General features: G+C 41.4%; 2 protein-coding genes and 1 long non-coding RNA gene across 4 annotated transcripts; 1 reads left to right on the top strand and 2 right to left on the bottom strand.

Moving 5' to 3' along the window:
* On the bottom strand, window positions 420-1,530 carry LOC110431948. Its single transcript, XR_002449415.1, has 2 exons — window positions 1,214-1,530; window positions 420-657 (listed from the first exon to the last, which is right to left on the bottom strand). It is a non-coding gene; the product is annotated as an uncharacterized LOC110431948 (long non-coding RNA).
* Window positions 1,930-7,219, top strand: LOC8062511 (50S ribosomal protein L25). Its single transcript, XM_002464187.2, has 3 exons — window positions 1,930-2,347; window positions 2,662-2,791; window positions 6,600-7,219. The coding sequence occupies exons 1-3, from the start codon at window positions 1,973-1,975 to the stop codon at window positions 6,815-6,817; spliced, it is 723 nt and encodes a 240-aa protein (XP_002464232.1). The 5' UTR covers window positions 1,930-1,972; the 3' UTR covers window positions 6,818-7,219.
* On the bottom strand, window positions 10,260-14,469 carry LOC8064496 (LOB domain-containing protein 36). 2 transcript variants are annotated; one of them, XR_002451720.1, is made up of 3 exons: window positions 14,190-14,469; window positions 12,753-13,947; window positions 10,260-10,818 (listed from the first exon to the last, which is right to left on the bottom strand). XR_002451720.1 is itself a non-coding variant. In XM_002466774.2 (2 exons), exon 2 carries the CDS (start codon window positions 13,832-13,834, stop codon window positions 12,941-12,943), a length of 894 nt encoding a protein of 297 aa, XP_002466819.1. In that variant the 5' UTR covers window positions 13,835-13,947; window positions 14,190-14,469; the 3' UTR covers window positions 12,572-12,940. The 2 variants fall into 2 exon arrangements, 1 of the variants encoding a protein (XP_002466819.1); XM_002466774.2 differs by lacking the exon at window positions 10,260-10,818 and having other exon boundaries at window positions 12,572-13,947.

A 25,805-nucleotide genomic window follows, 5' to 3' on the forward strand; every position in this document is an offset into this window, starting at 1 on the left:
GTCATGCATGTAATGTTTTAATAGTAGAGATATATTCTTTCTATAGATCTGTGTGTGTCGTAGATGAGAATCATAATAAATCTGATTGTTTGTTTTATTTTTTTACAAATTTTATTTTTTCTATTTTACCGTAGCATTAGCACGGGCACACTACTAGTAAAGGGGGAGATACAGTATGTCCTAATACCTTGTGGGCCATCCAACAACCATTTTTCAACCATATTTTCTCTTACACTCAGATAGGACCCATCTTCCATATAGGTATTGAGGGAGATATATTGGGATACTACTATAATAACTCCCCTAATATTGATAAAAGATAATACCAAACTACCCAATACATATATATTGGGGACCACTGGAGTTGTTCTAAGGGTCAGTTCACTACGGTATGAGACTACGAGCAACTAAGCAAGCAGTTTATATAATATATGTGGCAAACTTTTATTGAACTTATATATGCGGCGAACTTGGCAGGGAAAGACCGGCCTAAAGGGATACACACATCTTGCATTGCACAACTGTACTAGTAGTGGGAATTGTTAGTTGGCCCGACCATGCGAGAACCATGCATGATGTTCATCAACTTCCAGAGATCATATATGATCTCATGACCGTCCTTGCTAAGACAGTTTGGCGCACATGTTCTTCGTGTAGCTGCATCAGGTGGATACACAGAGTGAGAGGTAGTCTGTACTGTACTCACCGACGCCTAAGAGCTCATTCATATTGCTCGATCGCAGAATTACTGTGTCACATTTGTAAATGATTCACGGTAACCAAAAGTAATCAAGTGCCAAAAGTAGGAAAAGAAGATAAATTAGCTACACAAATTCCATCTTTGTAAATATTCATATTCAACAGCCAAATATAACCTCTGATGGACTACCAACTGATATTGAGTAATTTAAATTGTCGATAACAAATAAGAACATCAGCGATCTTGAACGAAACTATCTATCTTGCACAACTACCATTCTTTCATGCTCAATATTTCTTGAACAAAGAGTAGACATTATTGAATTGTGAACCACTGATCTTGTGTCTGCACATTTATAAGTACTACTAGGATTACTTTGACTCTACTGGGTAGATGCGATGGCAGAACATATGTTGCAATATGTGGAGATATTTGTCATCGGGTTTACGAATAAGAATGGAAATAGACATTGGTATGAATTAAAGTCTGCAGAAAGAAAAAGACCAATAATACCATAAGGTGTCGTGTTAAACTTTGGTGGATCGCCCAGGGACCTTCTAGGAGCAGAATTCAATAGGGGAACCATAGCAATAATATTTGGCGATGTTTCTGAGGCTGAAAGACTCATTTCAACACGTAATTGAATAGTGTCAGCTTGGCCTAATCCAACATCTCCTACCCAAGATAAATATATAGTCACATGGAGGAAAATGTCTATGCTTATTATGTGCGAGTCAGTCAATCTCCAATGTTTTGGGACCCTATCTTAGGACCAATCTCATTCTCTATTTTTCTCCAACACCTCACTTATTGGCTAATAAACCCACAACAAGCGCACTCATAACTAGGGTAGAAGCTATACCAACACGGGCAGCCACGTATCAATATGCTTTGCTCTTATATATATATATATATAGTAGTATATACAAGCCACCAACAAACTTATATCAGCAGGACATGCATGATCTAACTACTCTGAATGCAAGTATGTGCTACGAGTCTCCCAAATGAATCACACTTTCGCAAGCTGGACGCATGCAAAGCAAATTTCTTGGTGTGGCATCCAGTTTAGAAAGTTAAACCTAACAAACAGTTTAGTGATAATAATAACTCATTTAAAAGGAGAATGGATCAGCTCACCCACAAGCGGCCCACCTGATAAAATAGGGGAGTCCTCGGCCCAATAGGTAATGCAAAGCCTGCAGTTAAAGGAAAAGGAAAATCCTTGCCAAAGCCCACCACGACGTAAACCCAGAACCTGAGGAAGTGAGAATGGCGCAGTTTCTCCGCGGCAAGGCCACCGCCGCCGCCGCCGCCACCGCCGCCAGGGAGGCGGCGCCGTGGCGGCGGACGGCCTCGGCGTCGTACCACCACACGATCCAGGCTGTACCGCGGGAGACGGCCGGCCCGCGCGCCGCGGCGCGCGAGCGCCGCCACGGCCGCGTCCCGGCGGTCCTGCTCACGCTCGCGGGCGCCGCGCCCGGGAACGGAATCGCCCACCGGCAGCTCCTCACCGCCGACAGGAGGCAGCTCGCGGAGATGCTCAAGCAGTCGCCCTACTTCCTCTCCACCCCCGTCCGCCTCCAGGTCCGCGCCGGCGAGCGATCCAACGCCATCGTCCACGCCGGTACCGTCCTCCCCATCAAGGTAACCCAATTTTTTTCTCGTATCCCCACCAAATACTGCATCAATTGCCTGCATTGCACATAGAAATAGGAGTAGCTTCTTTGGGTTTTGTCGGCCGAGAGTGAGCTGCTCGTGTGGTCACCATGTGTTTGTCGAAATGCTCCTTAGTGAAAATGTTGTTTGGTAATGATGATCCCTTAATGGTAGAGAGACACTGATGAAAATGTGCTTTTAGCTGTATCTCTTTCGGTAATCGTCTGTGTTGTCCATGTAGGATGTCTGAATCATTTGTCATGCCACACACTGCAATTGATGTATGTGCTCTTTGTGTGCAGGTGCATAGAGATGAAACTTCTGGGAATATATTGAACTTAGTAATGGTGAAGGCAGATGAAGGAACAATGCTGAAGGTGGATTTACCTGTAGAGTTCAAGGGGGAGGATACTTGCCCTGGGTTGAAGAAAGGTATCACATTTTTCTTCTCTTTTTTCAACAACATTTCTTTGCTATGCTCAGCGTACTAGTGTACATGGCAAGGGAATCTGGAAACATGTCGTTTCAGTAATGAACACATACTTTGAAGCCGTCTTGCATCGCTTAAGGAGCATGGCTGTGGCCTATGTGAGAAATATCAGTTGTAACTGCAAGCTCTTGATTCAACTGGCACTTGTTGAGATTTTCTTTGATCTCTTTTTTGTTGGTGATGTCCTGTGAAGAAAACAGACTTCGGTATAGAAGTTTATTTGGCATTCGTACGTTGGTGAGTCCATTTTTTAATAATGAAATCATGAAAACACATGCAAATCATTTTCTTCCACAAGTATATACCCAGTTGCCCAAATACTATGACTACTTGAAATTAAGTCATGTAGTTGGTGCAATTGCATATTTGGTGGTCTGGCACTCGTTTCTCACTGTTACGTTACACTGATTAAATTTCTGGACTTCTCATGCTTCCTAGCTTAATAGGCAGCAAAGAGTGGCAATTTGGATGTGACCTATCATCTGTTTTGTTTCGCAAAGTACTATCACATGTGAAAAAAAGTTGTGTGTTTCTTAAAAGGATGTTTTCATTGTAGATAGCATCTAGGATATTTGATGTTTATTCATCTACGATTCCCTATCTAGTCATGTAGAGTTGGGATTGTTGGAAATCGTAGTATCAGGCTCTGCAATTGCATTAAATGCTAAGCTTAAGATTGTTTCCGTGTTGGCGTTGATTTCAGGGGGGCAAATACGTGTTTACGATTATAGTTCAGAACATATGTTGCATATGAAATAATATATCATCTTACTTAATTTATAAATAAAAAATAGAAACTGTGCTGGTACTTTGAAGTAACTGGTCATCTTACAGTTGACCAATGGGGTATGTAAATCTTGAGCCTGGTAGCATGGGCATTTGAAGGGGAACTGAAGAAATGTAAAACATGACTTCTTCCGGTGGCACATGAAACTGTGCAAGAAGAATGAGAATTGACTCAAAATATAATTTGTTCAAAGTCTTAAATTAAACTAGTTAGGTCCTTTAAAGCAAGTATATCACTAATGTCATAATTGCAGGGTCTGCCAAAAATACTTTTTCCCCTTAATTTTGGGATAACTTGAAATCAGTTGGCACTGTTTTGTAAGATGCTGACAGAACAACTTTTATTCTGTGGTAAGCAGGCAGAACCCAGTTTGATTTTTTTTACCAGATTACAGACTCCTTTCTGTTATCTGAATCCATTCATGTGTAAACAACCTTCCCACCCCAAGATTGGTTGAGTGTAGTGTAGGGAAGTACTCCCTCCGTTCCTATTTAGCCGGCACCCAGGCGTTTTTCAATTTGGCCATATTAGGAGGCGTGGGCTGCAATATTAAGGCGGTCTGGTCATTACTCTGCATGCATGCATGAGCCAAAGCGTCATGCACTACTGTAGATTATTTTATTGTTCTTTGCGGCCAGGATGGCGGATGATTTGCAGTAGACGGCCTAGCTGCTAATCACAACGCATCAATTCATGACACAGTTAATATGAAGCACGTACTTCCATAAGTGTCTTGGTATCTGAAATTAGGCTGTGCACGCCAGGTAAATAGGAACCGAGGGAGTACTGAGTAAACAGCATGCAGTATCTACCTACTTTGTTTCTTTATCTTATGTGGAGATATCGCCCATGTAAATACTCCATTCCAAATTATAAGTCGCTTTGACTTTTTTGGTACATGGAATTTGCTATGTATCTAGACAACTTTATATGACTTATATCTAGATGCATAGCAAAATGGATGTACCAAAAAAGTCAAAGCGACTTATAATTTGGAACGGAGGGAGTACCAATTACCTTTCTTAGAGCAACTCCAAGAGCCTCTATAAATTTCGATCTCTATATCTCTATTTGGGCAGTCATTCAACGAATATTCTCTTTTTATCTCTCATGTCTCCAACAGACTTGCCAATTTTTGTTATCTGTACTTCAATAGCTTGTCATAATTTTCCTTGTGAAAAATTTCATGAGGAAACTACCATCTATTGCATTTAGAGAGCCATGTAGCGTCTCCAAAAGTGGAGAGCGAGAAGGGTGGTTTTGGAGAGCGGAAAAGATGGAGAGTGATTTGGAGTCTATTGGAACATGTTTTGTTGGTTTATTTCCTAAGTTTTGTGATAAAGAGCTATATATGGAGTCTCCTGGAGATGCTCTTAGGATACCAAGAAAGACCACACCTTGATTAGTAAGTATACCCAAGAAAATAACATGCCTTGAGTATTCAGTAAGGACAAATGACTATAAAAATTCCACAGTAAGATTATTACTCCTGTTATAGCGTTAGCTTTGTCCTAATTCATGGTACATTTGAGTTATGTAAGTTCTGTACCAGTATACTGTTCTAGGCATCTTAATAGTAGTTTTGATGCTCCTTCATCTTCTACAAGGCATGTGTATTCTCTGTTATTTACTTCTGCATCAGTTGTGGTCCTGGCCTGGTGTCGTTTGTCATCGTTTGTATCGAAACGTCTGGTATAAGATATCAACCATGACTTTGGTACTTCTGCAATGATAAACTGCAATCATTAGGTCCCAAATGTGCTGCTGATATGAAAGGCCTGTCGATTGTGAGAGGGACAACTTCCTGTGCTTGATTTTCACTGACCTGAATGCCAACTTCAATGTGCTTATTTTCCTTTAGAAGCCACATAAGCTGGGCTTCTCGAGAAAGCTTGGGTTCAAGCGTGCCCTCATGCTTTTCAGCCCAAGTGTTGTTTAGTCTTATCTGGGAAGCCATCATCATTGCTGCATTTTTATGATGTCATAAGTTCATAGTATTTAGTGCCCAAGATTCCCCAAGCTTGTCCTGATTTTTAAGGGCTTTTCAGATTAGTGCCAAACTGGCTACAGTAAAAAAGAAAGAAAAAACATGTCAGAAATCATACCAGTGGTGGATATAAGCCTAGGGCCAATATGGCCATGGCCCTAGGCGTGGGAAAAACACTAGAGTATTCCCTTTGTTTTTTCCAGCTAAATATATATTAGCATTACTTTTGTCCATTACATGTGATCCGATGTTGGTGGTTCATAGTATTGGCCCTAGTCGTGAAAGTTCCCCAGCTCCGCCACTGAATCATACAGCTCATAGTTGCAAACTTGCAATGCACAGTAGGTCAACACTCAGAGTCAGGGTAGGACATGCTAGTTGGCAAATCTGTTCAAAATATTACTAGTCAGTGTCTCCTTGCTTTTTGCATTTGTCAGTTTCCTGAGTTACTTGAACTCTATGTACATCTACTTTTAGGGTTTGAAGTCTGTATTAGTCAGGTGTTGTTTAATGCTTGTTTGGCTCATTAGCTGACATATGTGATGCTACCTTCTGTCAGACTAAAGTGTTGGTTTTGACTGTTCGGAGTCCTCATGATTTTATGTCTGAGTGATGGTTTGTACAATCCAATCACGTATACAAGTTGTAAAATAGATTATTTCTATGAAATAGACTTCTAATAGTTTGATGTGGCGAATCTAAAGATTACATAGATGTTAATGTTATTACTCGAAGTTGCTTGGTTCAAATTTCACGCTTTCCATTGGCACCTTCTATTGGCCAGCTGAGACTACATAACTTGCAGTTTGGTGGCATTGACCATTCATCTAGCTGCAACTCAATACCTTTTTATGTGTGTTGCACTGTTGCCTAGCTCATGCTACCATATTCTTTGATTATGTAATTTGCTACTTGCATTGTTATATTGCTCGCTTTGAGTTCTTGACCTGACTATGAAATTGGTTTGATAACGCAGGAGGCTTTTTGCAGAAAATAAGGACCAGCCTGGTGTATCTCTGCCCAGCTGAGCACATACCTCCAAAAATTGAGGTGGACCTAACAAATCTTGATGTCGGAGATAGGGTATTAATGCATGACATTCCGGTCCATCCATCGCTCAAGTTGCTGAGTAAAAACGAGACCATGCCCATCTGCAAGATCTTGGCCTCAAAGCCAATTGAGCCAGTCGAGTAGCCAGCACTGCAAATATTTCAGAGTTGATAACATTGTACCTTTGGGTGGTACTGCCCTCCAGCATCTCCATCTCTTGGCTTGTTTTTTTGTTATCCGTTCCCTAGGTTTCAATATGATAGTGTATTCAGACAAGCTACGAGCTTCAAGTAAAGATATATGAAGGAACAAAATGAAGAACAATCACTGGAGAAACCTTGTCTGTACCAATCACTATAGAATAACATCCTTTCTCTTTTGAGTGTTCGGGTTCAGGGACACATGACATGTAAGAAGACATTGTGCACTATCCTTTTGCTGTGTGGCCTGGCCGCCTGGGTGAATTGATTCTCTGGGCTTGGTGTTGTTTTGAAACTGTAAGCTGGCTACTCTTGCAATGGCTCACGATTCATCGTTCTGACTGCATGCATGGTACTGTCATGATTTTATACGTATTGAATGTTGAATTCACGCGGATGATCCGGTAGATGGGTGTTGCCCTGTACGGGCAACCTTTTCGTATTTAACCATCGTACGCGTGTATATATAAGTCTCCAGAGCCCAGTCACCGACCATCTGATCCTTTTTCTGGTCTGGCAGGGATGGACCATTGCATGCATGCATGCACAATCTTGCACAGATAATGGTGGTGCGGCATCTGCATGCAGGCAATCTCTTTAGAGATGGTAACACTAACACCCAGCAGCAATGTTGTTGTTCATGTTCATGTTTCAGGCCAGTTAGTTAAGTTTGTCACAAAAGGAAGGAAGCACGGTGCACGGCATCATATTTCTGATGCAATATTGCAGTTTCATTTCAGACTCTGTTTGACTAACGCATTTCATGGTGTCTGTTTCTTTTCTTTTTTTTTCAGTATTTTTGTGCTCATATATATTATATACTATATATATACATGGCCTCTAGCTTTATGTACGTTTGTCTGATGATCCTTTTTTTGGCCCAGACAGCAATGCACTGCTATTGAAAGACAGGGTGAGGAAAACAACACTTTGTCCTTTTGGTCGAGTCCAATGATTGAAAGATACTACTCCTAATCTTTTGCTCGCAAAGAGGGCAGCACAGAGTGACCGGTGAAAATCGGGCGCGGCGTTGGTAACTACGAATCGCCGGCAGATAGTCGTGGCAATAACTCCAAACCGAGGCCAGGAGAGCCCAGATCATCATCAACAACAACAACAACAACTAGGAGACTAAATTCAGAGGTCCCCAGAGTTAGATACACCAAAGCTACCACGTCCGTTTCTGCATTTAAGCCACGGAGGAAGAATTCTTCCACAGAGGAAATCGCTGTGCACACAAATACATACATGATCCGTGCGTTCAGTGGCTGACAAGGTGGTCCCCCCATCCATCCGGGCACCCTGATCTTTGCATGTGTAATGTGCTTGAGTCGTCCTTGTACTCCTAGACAGTTGCGTAAATTCAAGGCTGGTGATACATGCTCCTCTCTCTTAAATTTTGGCATATGTACATACTCCCTCCGTTTGACTAACTTTATAAAAAAGAGTAACAATATCTATGATATAAAATGCGTATCCTATAAAAATATATTATATTATAAATCTAATGATACTAATTTGATATCATAAGTCTTAGTTTTTTTTCCCTAAAAAAAGGTTAAAATTTAAAATTTTTGACTTAGGAAACTTTAGAAATTAATTTTTTCGTGGACGGAAGGAATATACGTATGTATACATATACATGTATCCAACAAGGACAGGGATGATGGCGACGGCAGCATATACTACAACTTTGTTTCTATTCCCAGGCATGCAAAGGGAGGCCTACCACGACATGGCCACCCATGGCACTGATTGGTGCACCACTGTTTTGCTAGTACAAAGTACAAACGCTAGATGGATCGCCTTCATTCTGAATCCTCAACATTTCTAATTAGTTAATGTGGGTCAATAGCTTGACATGGGGACGAGGAGAGGGAGAGCTTAATTATGTAGCCGCCCTCTAATAGATTGCACGTACACCAAAACCTTGCATTGGTTTGCACTACAGGCCACACTTTATACACACATACATACACATACAGCTTGAGCTAGTAGCACACATGCGATGAGAAATAAGAAATGTGTGCGTGGGCGGAGTAGACTTAGTTGGCCAGAGATCTCCCTTAATTTTATTTTCTAGCTATGGGAATTCGGTTAAAAAATGACATATAGTAGGCTGCAAGCCATGGAATATGAAAAAAGTAACTATGGTGGCCTGCTTGTGGTTGCATTGGGGAGATGGGAAGTCAGCCCTAGTGGTCTGTGAGATCCATTGATTTCAGTGCAATCCAAAACCATTGCTAATAATGACTACTACTCCCTCTTGTCCAAACAGTTTCTCTCACTCTAGGTATAGCTATATAGTTCCCTGTACTACATAGAACTCGGAGGGGAATCATGCGTTAAGGTTTAAATTTGACGTAATCTATTTACCTCAGGGCAAATTTTGTTGTGGTACATCATACACTGTTGGCATCATGATATGTTAATTTGCTGCTTGCCTCTGCTATTTTTTTTTGTGCAGGGAGTACAAAAGGCACAATGTTCCTCGAAAAGAATTTCCATCCCCAATCACATTAATTAACTGTAAACGCACCTATTACTATTGTCAAGAAAAGTGTGTACCTCACTGAAAAATGTTGCCCTCTGAATAACCGCCTAGAAAGTTCATTCGAACCTTGCTACTTAAACCTATATATTTTCTGAATGAAGGTACCAGATTAATTTTGCTCATAAAGGGATAATGCAATAGGACATTTGATTTGATTGAGTACATGTTGGCCCTTATTTGAGGAAAAAAAAGAAAATGGCTGGCCACCACACAAGGTTTTGAAATATCTCCCAGTTATTGAAATACCGAAACTAGCTTACAAACGTCAGATTTCTGGTTTTAGCCGTTCATGTGTGTATTTTGCATTGGTGTTGATTATATGATACTAAAAAATTTAGCAAAAAAACCAATTTCTGTCAGCATGTGCTGCCTAAAGCGAGCAGTGGCCGGGTGAGTGCACATTGCCACAATGGTGGTGTAATGAACGGAATTATATATCAAGGGATTGCGCGCATGTACTATTACCAAGTTGGACTGCGGTGTGAAGGTTAGTCAGGTGCCTCATGAGATTGTTACTCCTGGAAGTGTACCGATCGACGCGATCCCACTTGAAACAAAAGCATGAATGATTAGTAACAAACTAACAACAATCAAAGATATACATAATTGTCACTGTTTTTTTTTCTATATATTATCCTTCGAAAGAATTAAATAAGGACACATCTTTAAAACTGTTATAATATTGGGACAATATGTTAGGACACTAACATATTTATTTTTTTTATAATGGTGAAGCTACGTGAGCCAGATGGCCCTATCATAGCTAGGCATGAAGGCTACAGCATATATATAGCATAATGATTCAGACAAAATCGATAATGACTCAATATAATTAAAATGATGCTAGCTAGTAGCTCCATGCCTCCATCATCCATTTATGTCCAAATAAAGGATATTCTATTTCTTTATACACACAATGCAATACGGCAGAAAGAATTTACCAATGAGAAACCAGAAAAAGAGGGAAAGGTTGAAAAGAATACTCATAAGAGCGGTGAAGAAAGAAGATACACATGTTCAACACTAAATAAATGCACAAGTGAACGAAGCTAGATATATGTTTAGCTGAGTGCTCCTCTTGTTCGTGTTAATTTCTTTATTCATCATGCCTGCTGCTCCCTCCTGCAAAGTGCAATAAGCTATTTGCATGCATTTTGTTTCTCTATCTTACTTCACCATTTGCTGCTCCCCTCCTGCGCTGCCATGCATGCTTCTCTCTGCTGTTTCTGTCTACCTCTACTACCCCCATCTCTCCACCTTCCCACCATTAATTTCTCTGTGTTACACTGATCCATATGATGAGTATCTGTCCCCATTTCCTACCACTCCTTCTGTCTTGCATTTATTTGGCTCTAACTCTTGAGGAAGAAAGGCAACTGATCATGAGGAACCTGACAGGGCATAATTCCAGGTGAATGATATGTCAGCAAGTGTGATTCAATGGGTGATAAACAGTGTTTCATACATCATGCTCATCATGCTTATAGTAAGATGTCCAGCGGGGAGGATAGAAAGAGGGATACTTAATTTGTGCACTAGAAATTCAGAACACACAAAAGAGTCATAGGCATGCATGTACAGATTAAGTGCTAACCTAGAAGATCATTGTGCGTGATCTAGACTCTAGAGATTAAAAATGTAAGAGTTGGTTACTTGTGTGTTTCCCAATCATGCATCAAACTGTTGTGTCTTTCAAGTCATGCTTAGTGAATGTAACTAGCACTGCTATCAATAACTGTTTAAGCAACCAAGAGATATTATTACTGAACAACTAGGCAGATTCATTGCACCTTTGATTTCAGGGGTCAATCATAAAAAACCCTTGACTAGCCATGGGTATATGACCCTCCCCCGCCCCCCCCCCCCCCGAAGGCATTGCTTTTAAGGTAGAAAGGAACCTTCCTGGCCAAGAAAATTTGCAAACCCCTGCTTTGCTAGCAAGGGGATTTTTTAACCAGCCTAATTAAGGTCCTGTTTGGTTCCCCTTGCTAAATTTTAGCTAGCTAAACTTTAGTCACTTTAGTAGGTAAAGTTCCAAACACACTGACTAAAAGAAGTTAAAAAATGTTTAGTCCCACTAGTCCACCAAGAGTAGCTAAAATAATTTTAGCTAGCTAAAATTTAGCAAGGGAAACCAAACAGAGCCTAAATTTGCTCCCACAAAGAATCAAACATAGGACCTGGAGGTGCTTGAACTAACAGCTACAGTATAGACTCGAGCCTCCGGGATCGTCATGTTCACCCTAGAAGGCGAGAATCCCATTTTAGGGATCACCATAAACCCACTGCATTGTTTACTTTTTGTCAGCCATTCAAAGCATGCCAATCCTTTTTTATTTTTTAATTAAGCTATTTCCTACAGCAGGAACATTCTTTACAAAGAGCTAAAAATGTTGACAACTGAGTTTTAGCAATACAATATAATGTGTTAAAGAAGTCCAATAAAATGTATTTTAGATCGTGCACATTTTAAATTAACACATGGTGGCTGGCACCTTACACATATATATATCTAGCTGCCCATGCATGCCTAGCTAGTATTTCTTGTAATCAAGTGAAATGTTGGCTTGGTCATTAAGCAATCTAGCTACAACAAGGACTAACATACTTAACATGTGTTAACTTGTGTGTTACACGTGCATAGATATATATACATTGATGATGGAAATTGCCTTTGCTGATCCACAACGAAAAAATATTGACAATGAACTCAAGCAATCAGTTTTCCATATGCAAGCACCTATATGTACTAGCTAGTATATTTCTTCATTAATATGCCAGGATAGTCATTTCATGAAACTAGCTAAGCCACATCTACTACTACATATACTCACCAACTCAAAAAATCACTTTTCTCTATAAATTTCATTTGTTTATTCTGCAAGCACTAAGAATATATCAGTGTTACTGTTTAGTAAAATTTATAAATATATAGCTAGCACTCCCAAACAACTTGCAGATTCAGCTCAAGCTCGCTTGGAATACAAAATAGTAATAGTTGCAGGCTTGAGCTAGTAAAAGGCATAGAGCTAACACAGTGAAACGCTACTCTCATTTCCAAACTATGTAGGTACGTATCTAGAAAAGTCAGAACAACTTATTATGATTTAGAATATTTTTAGTAAAGATTAGTAACAAGGTTAATAAAAACATATACTTAATTTTTGTATTTTTTGTTCATACAGTACTGCTAATTTGTATGTACAAACAATAGTTTCGAAGATCGAGAAAGTCAAAAGAGAATCAAACAGAGAGAGAAGGCCACCATAGTCAATATAATCGGGAGGGGAGGATATATCTATTTGTGGTAAAAAAAAAAGAATACCTTGGTAATTAAGAATCCAGCTATAGCCTGCCTTCGGGAGGCGTGCATGGATCCTAGCTAGATCGACGATGCCGACGCGACGCCATATGATGAAGACGACCGAACGGGAAAAAATTCATAACGAACAGGAACGAACACCAAACAAGAAAGCAAAAGGCGCTAGAGGAAGAACGAATCAGATCAGCAGATCAGGCCGGCGGCACGACACCGCCGCTGCCCTCGTCGCTGCCATCCGTGTTCTGCTGCTGCGACACCTCGGGGTGAGACTGGCCCGAGGACGACGGCGGCGGGGACTGCTCCATCTGGTACGTGAGCGCCACGGCCGTCTGCGCCTGCGACGGCGGCGGCTGCTGCTGGAAGAGGAAGCCGCCCTCGTACGGCACGGCGTCGGGCGGCACAACGGCCACCGTGGCGCCGCCGCCGCCGCCGCCGCCACCGCTGCTCCCGGGCACGGCGTGCGCGTAGACCGCGGCCTGCCGCATCATGAGATCCTGCTCTCGCGCGACCTCCACTGCCGCCGCGAGCTGCTGCTGCGCCTCGGCAGCCGCCATCTGCTGGTGGTGGAGGTGCTGGTGCTGGTGCTGATGCACCATGATCTGCTGCTGGTGGTGCGGGTGGTGACCGTGCTGCGGGCCGACGCCGACGGCGAGCCCCATGCCGGCGGCGGCCGCGAGGGGCACGCCGCCCGCGGCGTACTGGTGGTGGTGGTACTGCGGCGTGGCGACGAACGGCGTGAAGGCCGCGGGCCCAATGTACCCCGCCAGCTCCTTGCGCGCGGCGGCGAGCTCCTCGCGGACCTGCTTGATCCTGAGCTGCAGGACGGAGATGTAGGAGACGCAGCCGTAGACGGGGTCACGGAGGCGCGCCTCGGCCTCGTACGCGAGCGAGTTGACGGCGTCCTCCCGCTGCGCCTGGGGGAGCTCGTTGAGGAGCTTGGAGACGTTGCTGGCGCCGAAGATGCGGTGCACGCTGGAGAACTTGGCCGGGTTGTCGGGCGGGAAGTAGGGCGCGAAGACGCACCCCTGCGTGCACTTGCGCCGCAGCAGCTTGCACGCGGCGCAAGGCGAGTTGGACGACGACATTCCGCGTCCTCCTCCTGACTCTCAGCTCGCCGCCGCCAGCGGGACGACGACGACGACGACGAAGACGAAGACGACGGCGGCTCCTTCGATTCCTCCTCCTCCTGTACGCGCGGCTGACATACAGACAGATACGTAGAAATGAGTACTGCGGTTTCGGTGATCGAGATCGACGGAACCCTGCAGACCACCGTATCGGATCAGCCAACATGCGGCGCCGCATGCCGTGCCGTGTGGATCCAGGAAAGGAAGAGAGAGAGAGAGAGAGAGAGAGAGGGGGGGTAATTTGGACGGATTAATTGTTCCGCCGCGGGACTTGCTAGGGCACGCACACGATCGAGCGCCGCATGATTCTTACCGAGGGACGACGACGAAGACGAAGGGATCACTTGTTCATGTCGGGGCGGAGGGATCTCTCTACTCCACGACGCTCGCGCCGCCGCAGTGCAGGAGGCGGCAGGGGGCGGCGAGCGAGGAGGACGCGGTGAGAGAGAGAGAGGGAGATGCGTGATCTGGAATTCTGGGCGGTCCAGAGCGCTCCAGGAGTTGGGGTCGTTCGTGCGTGGGGAAGAAGGGGCTGCGGTGCGGGGCTGGGCTGGGTTGCACCGACTGATGGATGGATCGGGGCACACGGACGTGTGGGCCCGGGGTAGTTGAGGTTACGAACTAGCCAATTCAAAATGCTGGCCGTACAGTAGTACTTGGTTTATAGGCCGGCCGGCCCCGGCCGGTACGTAACCTCAACTGAACTGATCGTGGAAGTTAAATCACAACAGCCCAGAGTGAACAAACGACGCTATTTTTAAGTTGTCTTAATAAGTCAAACATCTCTAGATTTTAATTCAATTTATAGGAAAAAAAAACGTCAAGACCTATGATACGGTTAGTGTTATTAGGTACGTACACAATAAAAAAACATTTTCGTGATAGACTTATTTGATGTTATATATATTTGTGTTTTCATTATATATTTTTTCAAACATAAAAAAGTGTTTAAGTTATTTAGTAGTCGATTTATTTAGAGACCGAGGGAATACAATTATACAAATAATCTCTCGAGATGGGTTTCTTTGTTTCTAGTATATTTCTATATGAATAAAATATAAATTCCAGGCTAGATTTGGAATATTGTTGTTTATTGGTGACATCATTTTGGGACGAAACAACTATTTTCTCATCTATATTTAAGTATTTTTATATATATTTATAGCATTAATTAAGGTGGCGTATATCCAATTATATATATGTTTATTTTCCATGTTGTTGCTTTTGCTCACAAAAGATTATTATATATACTCCTACTTCATAAAATTGTTGTTCTATCCTATATATATATATATTAGTCTGGCACGCATGGTTTGAATTTTCTGATATGCAAGCCCACTGGACCAACCTTATTGGATTTTACCTTATATATATACCACGCTCTTACGTACCATTAGAATGGGCGTGATCATCCCATGCCTATACTGACTTTTCTCCGATGATCTAGGCTCAGAGCTGAGCTAAACCTTGCCATCAAATGGATTGATACATATATAAGTAGGGTTTTACATCCAAAGATGTGTGCAATACAATATATATTAGTTCGGTATAGCCAGGTAGGTAGAGCAGAGAAACAAACACTATAGAAGACTACCCACATGTCCCCAAAAGATCGGAGTTCATCCTTGAAGCTGGGCTCCTGTACGTGCGCCGCCATGAACCCAGTGCCACTACACGTACCAATTTTCCCTAATTAGAAATCCTGACTAAATATGTTAGTCTACCTGAACCAAGCTATAAAATGATGAGACACTACTGTGTGGACAACGAGGACTACCTCACTTATTAGGAAAAAAAAACTTTATGTTTGCCATTTTTTAAGCCTCATTCTCTTTTCTACCATCCATTAACACCACTACACAAAAGGATGTTTAGTCATGGTTACAATTGATTTTTAGAGGCGTTTTTTTCGTATGTGCTTGTACTCAAGGAGCGCCATGTTCATGAATGCCCATAACATGATTGGTAATGTAGCCGTCTTTTAAAACTAATTTCTAGAAATTGTAAATCAGGCATAAAATAGAAAAAAATTCTAATCACAGGAGAAGTCACAAGTCCAATGATATTTCACACAAAATATTTGCACGTGAGGTCTCTAAATTCAATCTCAAGACCAAAACCTCTTGCCTCACGCAAGCCTCTCCCACTACTATGTCGTAGAGTCACTTGTAACTAAGTGTAGGATGTTATCCTTTTGCATTTGGAAAAATGCTACGAGACACTAAAAGTGATGTCATGTTGCTAGTGGACACCAAAAAGAATGCAATTGGCTATCTGGCACACTAGCAATTTGTTAATTTGCTGGAAGACACCACATTCGTTGAAATATTTATTTCCAATTGAGAGGTGAGAGAAAGGTTGTGCATTGTCCATTTTGCCCAAGCTCCATATGCCCACACCCAACATCGTCTAGTATGGTTCAACCATGTCAATTGAACCAGGTTAGGTATAGCTCGACTAGGACCCTAGATCCATTGTGCCTTCATCTCTCTATTTCTCAACCCCTTGTCCTAGCTCACAATGTTAGTGGCAATTAGGTGGGCTAAGTGAAACATGACAGTGATTTAGTGGGCGACGGATAGGGCTACTAGAGGCAGCTAGAGAGATCATGACACTAGTGAAAGCCCTAGTTTGGTTTTGGATAATTGTTGAAACCCTAGTACTAACCTCTATGCTAAGTGTGTGTAGACTTAATGAGGTTGGTATATGCCAAGTGATGGAGCAAGTGATGATCATGGTGATGATGGTGATGACCACAAGACGATCAAGTGCTCTACTTCGAAAAGAAGAAAGAGAAAAACAAAACCCTATGGAGATCAAGGCAAAGGTATTGCTTAGGGTTTTGGTTTTGGTGATCAAGACACCATAGAGGGTATGATCACATTTAGGATAGATAGCCGTACTATAAAGAGGGGAATTCTTTGGCTAAGCGGTTATCAAGTGCCACTAGGTGTCATTGTTCATGCGCATGCATTTAGAACCTAGTGAGCTAACTTAACTCCTTCGAAGAAAATGATTGTGAAAATGCTAACACACGTGCACTTGTTGGTACACACGTTGTGGTGTTGGCACACTTTTAGAAGGAGGTGGAGTTTCTCTCTCCCTCCCGCCGAGCTTGCGAGACGGGATTCGGCGCTTTTTGAGAAAATGAAGTGCATATTTTCTATTGCGCCGGTGGGAAATTTGGAGAAGTCGCGGGAGTCCGGACGCTGGCTTCTGGAGCACCGGACGCTGCGTCTGAGCGTCCGGTGCAGACAGTGCCTGGCCCAGTTAGGGTAAGGCACCGGACGATAGGCACCGGACGCTGGCTTGAGCGTCCGGTGGTGTGCGTCCGGTGTGAGGAGGTTTTGCAAACCTCTCTGCGCATGAGTCCGGTGAGCATCGGACGCTCAAGGTGCGTCCGGTGGCTCGCGTCCGGTGACCCTGCAAGTTTGCGGAGCTCTCTGCGCATGAGTCCGGTGTGCACCGGACGCGTCCGGTGTGCACCGGACGCGTCCGGTGCTAACTTGCTCAAGCGTCCGGTGCTCTGCAGGTTACCGTTAGACTCTGACATGCGGCTGACGTTGGAGCACCGGACGCTGGTGTTGAGCGTCCGGTACCCCTTTAAGAGCGTCCGGTGACCCCGTATTTCGCTCAGTGAAAGAGCCAACGGCTCTATTTGTTTGAGGGGCTATAAATACGTGTTTGGCCGGCTTGGGGCTCACACTCTTGGCATTCTAGCATACATAACATCCTTGTGAGCCTAAGCAAACACCTCCCACTCATCTCCTTCATAGATTATACATCTTTGTGAGATTGGGAGTGATTCCAAGTGCATTTGCTTGAGTGATTGCATCTAGAGGCACTTGGGGATCGTTCTAGCTGCGGTTTTCTTGTTACTCTTGGTGGTTGCTGCCACCTAGACAGCTTGGAGCAGCGGAGGAGCTTTGGCACGAGTTGGTGATTGTTCGTGGCCATCTCCCGGTGATTGTGAGGGGTCTTGTACCTTCCCCGGCGGAGAGCCGAAAGGTAACTCTAGTGGATTGCTCGTGTCATTGAGTTACCTCACTTGTGGGTAGGTTCTTGTGGTGTCCTAGTGAGGACGAGGTTCGTGCTACACCTCTTAGCCACCGAACCACCAAGTGTTGGTCGACACAACGGGGACGTAGCGTGCCGGCAAGCACGTGAACCTCGGGAGAAAAATTGTGTGTCTCCATTGTGATTGTTCATTGGATTTCTCCCGGTGATTGGACTTCATATTATTGATTGGTTCATCCCCTCTACGCGGCGGTATAAAGTTCAAACCATCTCATTTACATTCCCGCAAACTAGAGTAGCTTACTTACTTGTATAGAAACTTTAGGTAGCTTTCTAGTGTAAGTAGTGACATAGCTCTTGTGTGCCTAGTGATTATATCAACTAGAATTGTTGGATAGGTGGCTTGCAAACACCCTATTAGAGCTAGAGCAAAAAACTTCGCTTTGTTATTTACTAACCTCTTGCTCTAGTGAGTTTGTAGAATTTTTAAATAGGCTATTCACCCCCCCCTCTAGCCATATTAGAACCTTTCAACTAGGCTATGACATCCTACTCAAGCTCTAGGCCATCTTCCTCTAGTGGGGTAGTGCGATCTCAAGGAGGGACATATATCAAATTCTCAATCCTAGGTGCATGTTCTAGAACATGAGGATCGTATGTAGTTGAGCGGTTGTTGATGACAAAGCCAAGACATTCAAGAAGTTCTACATGAATTGTAATTAATTAGATAATTAAATTTAGTTATTTGGATTTGTTGTTTTGGGGGATTCAAATGCATACTATAGGGTTCCTTGATGTGCACAAACGTATTATCTCCTCACGTGGAAGTCAGCAAGCACAAAAGATTCCATGAAAATTGCCACACTAAAGATGTTAACTACAATTGATGAACTCAAAGGTGCTACGAATGAAGGAGTATGTGTGCATGTTGGCTATTGCAAGGATTGCTTAGAGAGTTGAGATGAGGAGATATGTTACTGCTCAGAACAAGAACTCAATAGTTTCTAGGTGGTTGATTGGTTTTTTGTGTAGGCTTAGAACAAATTTGCCATACTCCTTTTCTTGTGTTACTGTTATTGTTGAAGTAGTTAACTAGATGAGCTATGTGTTGTAATGTGAGGAAAATAGATGAAAATGTTGTTTCAAGAAATCCACTTTGTTCTGAATAACACAATCCATGTAAATAATAGGCACAAACATTGTGTGTACATATCATTAGAAGTTGAGTACCATCCATAGCATATTATTGTCGAGTTCACAAACTGAGTACCTTTCATGCATTACCAAGTTCAAAACAGACTACCATCCAAACATTACCATGTTCACAAACCGATAACCACAATAACAAAGCAAGTTTTGGAACCATAGTACCGCATGTCCATAAAACTGACAAAAATGAAACTTACGCACCAAACTACTGATGTTCAACTACTGCTTCCTCTTCTTTTCTCTATACATCACTGCTTCCTCTTCGGTAGCCAGGGCATTCTACCAAGTTGTTCATCATGTCCCTCTAGTTCCTAGTCAATGGTCTTTAGATGCTTATCACTTGAGTAGTGTCAATGCTCCTACTAGGTGTATCCCTCCAAAACTAAGCATTAGATCATGTAAGTGCATCTAGCTCTTTAGTGGGTTTTGGTGGATTGAGTCAACACGATTAAAGGTCTAAACAAGTTTGCTAAGTGTTGAACAGGGATTTAATTAGATTGCATATAGTTGGAGATATAATATGTTGTATGATTTGAAGTGTATCAAAGGTTCAATAAGAAAGAAGAGTTCATGGTATTCCATAAATTGTGTATTATTGTGAAAAACAATATAGTTCAATAGAGGATAGCAATGCAAATGGGATTGACGAACTAGCTTATATATTATGGGATGTCATTGAATCACATGAAGGCAAGCATATCTGTGAATGATAAATAAGACATAAGGTTATGCATATAGAATGGTCTCACTTTGATAGCTTGATTTGGAAATCAAAGAAGATGAAGATGGATTTCATTGTATTATTATTATTAATTCATATCACCATGTGTCATGGAATGTCTTGAGAAGGTGAATATTGGAAAGAGTTTCGATGGACCAAATAAGGGTGAAGGGCGAGTGACAACTTAGGAGCCGATGGACCACAACTATGGTGAAGAAGAGAGTATTTGCATTGAGTCTTGGCACAATCAAGCTATGGGGAGTCACATTGTTACTATGATATAATTAAGCATAGCAAACACTGCAAACTTTGTTATTGCCATTCTAGGCGAGCATTGAGGTAACACTTTGATTTTTTTGGAAATGAGAGGCAGGAAAGAGAAATACATGTTAGGATATACCTAATCCAGTGTTTAGTTTGAGGGTTTGATAAAAGAATAGAATTTGGAATGGGAAAATGATCGGCTCATTTATCATGGGTATTATCCCAAGGAGGAGGCTAGGTTACGGTAGGAATAGGATGTTATTATGATATAGAATTACAAAACTATCCCTGTGTAATAAGAAAGCTTGCATATAAAAAAGGGCTATTTTAGTCAATTGCAAGCACTATCCCAAACCTAGATACCAAACCTCTTTTTAGGAAAATGATAAGATTCCATTTCCTAAACCATAATAATCCGGACCTCATATCCAAGGTTCTACGGCTATGTGCAGTTGGTTGTAGAGGTCTGAATTTTTTTTCATTTTCTAAAAAATATCCATGATTCTAGCTTTCTAGGTTCATAATCCCTTTTCCCATTCCCAATCTACGTTAAGAAACACAAGGCCCAAATATGGTGCTCTCAAAGGCCACGTACACAGAACACAACACTATATCTAAAGTCGGGCCCAGTGAGAATGATAGAAAAGCCCATTTAGTTGTCTTTCTAGAAAAGAAAAAAGTCTACTTTTCTCTTTCAACTTTTACAAAAGTCCGCTTTTTCTCTCTTAACTTCAAATCCGGGCAAACCACCCCCTCAACTTTTCAAACCCTACATTTTACTTCCCTAGAGTGGTTTTGAAGGCGGTTTTGCTATAGTGAATGGTGGTTTTGCTACAATGCTGGTGGTTTTATTTTTTCTTTTTTAATTATATTGGCTAAATCTTTAAAAATCACAGTAAATCATAGAAAAAAAATCATAAATAGAAAATTCTAATTTTATTAGACTCCACATGAGTTTACACAGTGAATATATAATACGGTATGTTTTAGTACAAAATTTTTGCTATGAAGGTTTTATCTTTTTCTTTTTTTTATTTATTTGGCTAAACCTTTGAAAAATTATAGTAAATTACAGAAAAATCATAAACTAGAATAGAAAATCTAATTTTGTTGAACTTCACATGAGTAGATATATACAATGGACATATAATCTTATATGCTTTAGTCCAACAAATAATAATAGAAGCTACAACTACGAATTCTTTCAATTACTTGTAGAAAAGCATAGATCTAAAGCTACAATAAAAAATTATACTAATATTATTTATTCGTTGTGTAGACATACTCATGTAGAGTCTAACAAATTTATTTATTTTTTATTTTTTTGTGATTTACTATAATTTTTCAAAGATTTAGCCGAAATAAATAAAAAAAAGACAAAACCTCCTCACTATAGCAAAACCACAGTTCAGTAGCAAAACCGTATTCAAAACCGCTCCAGAGAGGTAAAATGCATAGTTTAAAAAGTTGAGAAAAATGATTTGTCAAGTTTTGGTATTGAGAGAGGAAAAGTGGAGTATCGTAAAAGTTAGAAGAGGAAAAGTAGATTTTTTTCTCTGAAAAAATAGAAAATCAGCGAGACAGCTGTGGGCTGCCGCGCCTCGTCGGTGGAGCCATCGTCAGCTGCTTAGTGTGAACAAAATCATACTTCCAAGTGGACTATTCATTGTGAAAGTTGATCTTCTCATGCTTAGTGTGCAGAAATCAACTTGTATTATTTATTTTAAAATTTGTCTTTAATGGAATGCTATGAATGTTGCTGAACAAAAATGGTTTTAATTTATTGGGTTGCTAATATGCATCACAATGAATACACTGTGCTGTTTGTACTTTGAATTAAGAAAAGCCAATCTACCATTCAAATACAGAATGCGTCCATCAAGCAAAGAAAACACTATTTGCCAGAAATATTCATACCACAGTGAACAACTAACGCGTGCACGGTGAACTAACAAGTCATGCAGATGTGATGTGACTCAACTAAAAGAAATGGAGTCAGGTAACTAACTAACTGACAACAGATCAATGTGCATGCTTTGGCTAACACATTTCATTAGGGCCGGGGAACTTCAGAGTGTAGTTTAAACTTCAAATTAGATAACAGGGCATCTACGAACTTATTACTTGAGCACTTCATAATACATTCTTTTGTATTCTAAAATACTGATGAGCTGAGCAAACTAACAAAATATATAATACAATTATAACTATGTTTTACATCTTGTCCATACAGTCAAAGATTGCCATCCTCCAAGGCTTACAGAAACCTAGAACTCCAAGCCAAAGCCATATTCCAAAGATAAACCCAGCAGCTACCCAATAGCGTAACCATAATTCGCCAAGATCTTTGTGATATCCCTTCTTCTCATTGAATGATGGTAGTGACCTTGAATCAAGTGGACAAGCCATGCTCAAAGGAAAGCCACAGAGCCCAGAATTATTAACATAAATAGAAGGGTCATCGAGTGTCTGGAGTTGATTGCCTTTGGGAATCGCACCCGATAGATGGTTGCTAGAGAGATTCAAAGAACTAAGAGACATCAGGTTTGTGATGCTTGATGGGATAGTGCCTGTTAGTTGATTCCATGAGAAGTCGAGAGATTCAAGGAACTTCAAGTCACCAATATCTTTTGGAATACTGCCAGATAGATGATTCCATGACAGATTTAGAAACTTGAGGCTGTGTAAATTTGATATCTCTGTCGGTATTTCACCAGTGAGGAAGTTGCTCGATAGGTCCATTTCTGTAACCAGAGAAACTGTTCTCTGAAATACCTCATAATAATGGCCCTTCCAGTTTACATCAATTTGTCCAAACCGATACCGATATTGAAATACGATAGACTGTTTCATATTTTGTTGCCTCATGGATTTCAAGTTGGCAAACTCAGTTGGTATAGAACCAGTGAGGTTGTTGTCAGCTAAATCAAGAAGCTGGAGGTAAGCAAGTTGTGATAACTTCCTTGGAATATTCCCATAAAACATATTTGACCTTAACTGGAGAATCCTTAGCAATGGATTTTTCACACCTAACCATGAAGGAATTATGCTGTCATATCTATTTCCCTCAAGGTCAAGTGTGGCTAGGTTCTCACATTTCTGTATGACAGACGGAAACTCTCCATGAAAATTGTTTTTTGCCAGGTTCAGCCATTAAAGAGAAGAGATATGGTTCCTTGCATTTGGAAGTTTGCCAACAAAGGCATTTCTTGACAGATCCATAAATTTAAGGTTTTGCAAATTCCACCAGCAGCTGGGAACCTCTCCAGAGATATTATTATTTGATAGATCCAGAATCACAAGAGAAGTATATGAGCAGAAAGTTGGAGGAAGTGTCCCGTTAAAATGATTATCAGAGACATCAACAACAGTTAGGTTGGAATGGACTCCAAATACTTGTGATATGTTGCCAGAAAGGTGGTTTTGCCCCAGCCTAAGGTATATCAAATTTGAACAGTTTTTTATGCATGATGGCAATTTTCCTGACAAGCTATTGTTGTTTAGAATCAGCGTTTCTAATGCAAAGGATCTGCACAGGGCATGTGGCAGTTCTCCAAAGAAGCTATTATTGGCTAACCCAATGAGACGGAGTGGCTGCCGGTGGCCAAGATCTAGAGGTATGATACCTGTGAGTTTGTTGGTGCCCAGTGCTAGATAGTTGAGATTTCGGAGGAATGAGATGGTTGCAGGTATCTCACCTTCCAGTTGATTGTTCCTAAGATCAAGGTGTTGCAGTGCGGTCATGTTTCCAATCTCCGGTGGTATTTCCCCGTTGAGGTTGTTGTTGTAAAGATACAATCTTTCAAGGTGCTTCATTCTTCCAATCGACATGGGAAGTGGTCCAGTAAAAAGATTATATGATAGATGAAGGAATCGTAAGCTTGTTAAGTTACCGATGCCCATTGCAATCAACCCACTAAATGTGTTATTCCTCAATGAGAGGACCTGCAACGTGGAGATTGTGGTGAGCGTCTCTGGGAATCCTCCACTGAAGACATTGGATTTGAGTTGTAGTTCTTGGAGCTTTGTTAGCTGCGCAAGCGGTATTGGTATTGTCCCTGAAAAGTGAAAACCCATTCGAGGACAAGTTCAGATACTGATACACCAAATTGGGGATCGTCTTTGCCAGTGACTCTGGTATTGTCCATGAAAAAAGCAATTCCTTGACAGGTCAAGAAACATCAAGTTGGTACAGGGATTGTGGATGGCACCTGCTAGGCTGTTGTTGTTGAGGTTGAGCTTGGTGAGGTTTGGAAACACAGCGAAGTCGAAGGCATCCAGCTGCCCCCTAAGCCCAGCACTTGGAAGGCTAAGCTCAAGGACATGGCCTGTGGCGTCACAGGTGACTCCCAGCCATGAACAGCAGGTGGTGTTGCCTGCCGGTGACCATGCAGACAGAGAATTTGCATCGGCTAAGGAGGCTTTCCATTTGAGGAGTGCTACCTCCTGTAGGCTCCTGTTGGCGTTGGCCTTGCAAATCACAAGAAAAATGGTGGCATAGAAGAGAATGGTGGTTGGCACCATTTCTTTCTTAGTTTCAGTTGAGAGACTTGAGACTGCATAGGCGCAGCTTGCAGATCTTTAAGGGATCAGTTTTGAAGTGCCACGGCCCGCGGGCCACGGCTACCTCTCCTACCTGTATATTTTTTGACCCTTTGAATTTCAAGACAATAAAAAATACGAATCACGACCCTGCTAAGCATGGTTTTTTTCCTTCTTAATAATAATAGAGGAAAAAGAAGAAAAGAGTTTATCGTAGACGTATATATAGGTGCCATAACTGATGCAAAATCACCATTGCCAGCTTTAGTTTTCCTTTTGCCAACGGCCAAGGACTCGAGACGACTGATCGAGATGATCCTGTCGGTACCACAATTACTTTTGAAAAAGCAAATGATGCGAGACTTGGACTTACCTTGGGTGCTTTGACTTGAATATTTGTGCATAAAAAGAAAACCTTGGAATGCAAATGATGTTTATAATTATGGAAAAGAGTAAAATTTATCATCGGTCTTGAAAGTTGCTTGGAGTTGTCATTTATGGGTCCTAAAGCCTCAAAATACATCTAGGTTCCTATAGTTCAAAAATACATTTTGGCTCCCTAAAACTATAACGGGTCTCATCTAAATCGTAACGGGCATATACTCGACCCACTATCGTGGTATGATGGATCTAACATAGGGTGTCCATGTGTCAGCGGCAAAACTTTATTTTAGAAAAATCATATCTTTTTCATAAGATCTCAGATGATTTTCGATGAGATCTATAATTTTCTAGTTTTAAGTTTTTTCATTTTATTTCTAGTTTTAAGTTTTTTCATTTTAGATTATTGAGATAGTAAAAAATAACATAAAATTTCAGCACTATATTAATTACGTATCAGGGCTTATCATCTTAGAAAAATCATATCTTTCTTGTATGGTCTTGGATAAAGATACTTTGTACAAGAATTGTAGTTCTCAATTAGATCTATAAATTTCTAGTTTTGAGTTTTATCATTTAAGATTGTTAAGATGTTTTTAAAAAATAATTATAAAGTTTCAACAGCATATTAATCGCGCTAGGGCTATCGCCTGAAAAAAATCAAGTCTTTCTTGTATGGTGTCGGATAAAGATACTTTGTATACGGAAGTCGTAGCGCTCAATGAGACCTTTTCTAGTTTAGATTTTTTTATTTAAAGTTGTTTATATTTTAGAGCCTCTTAACAATCTTAAATG

Source organism: Sorghum bicolor, chromosome 1 (assembly GCF_000003195.3).
Source record: "Sorghum bicolor cultivar BTx623 chromosome 1, Sorghum_bicolor_NCBIv3, whole genome shotgun sequence".
Lineage (NCBI taxonomy): Eukaryota > Viridiplantae > Streptophyta > Magnoliopsida > Poales > Poaceae > Sorghum > Sorghum bicolor.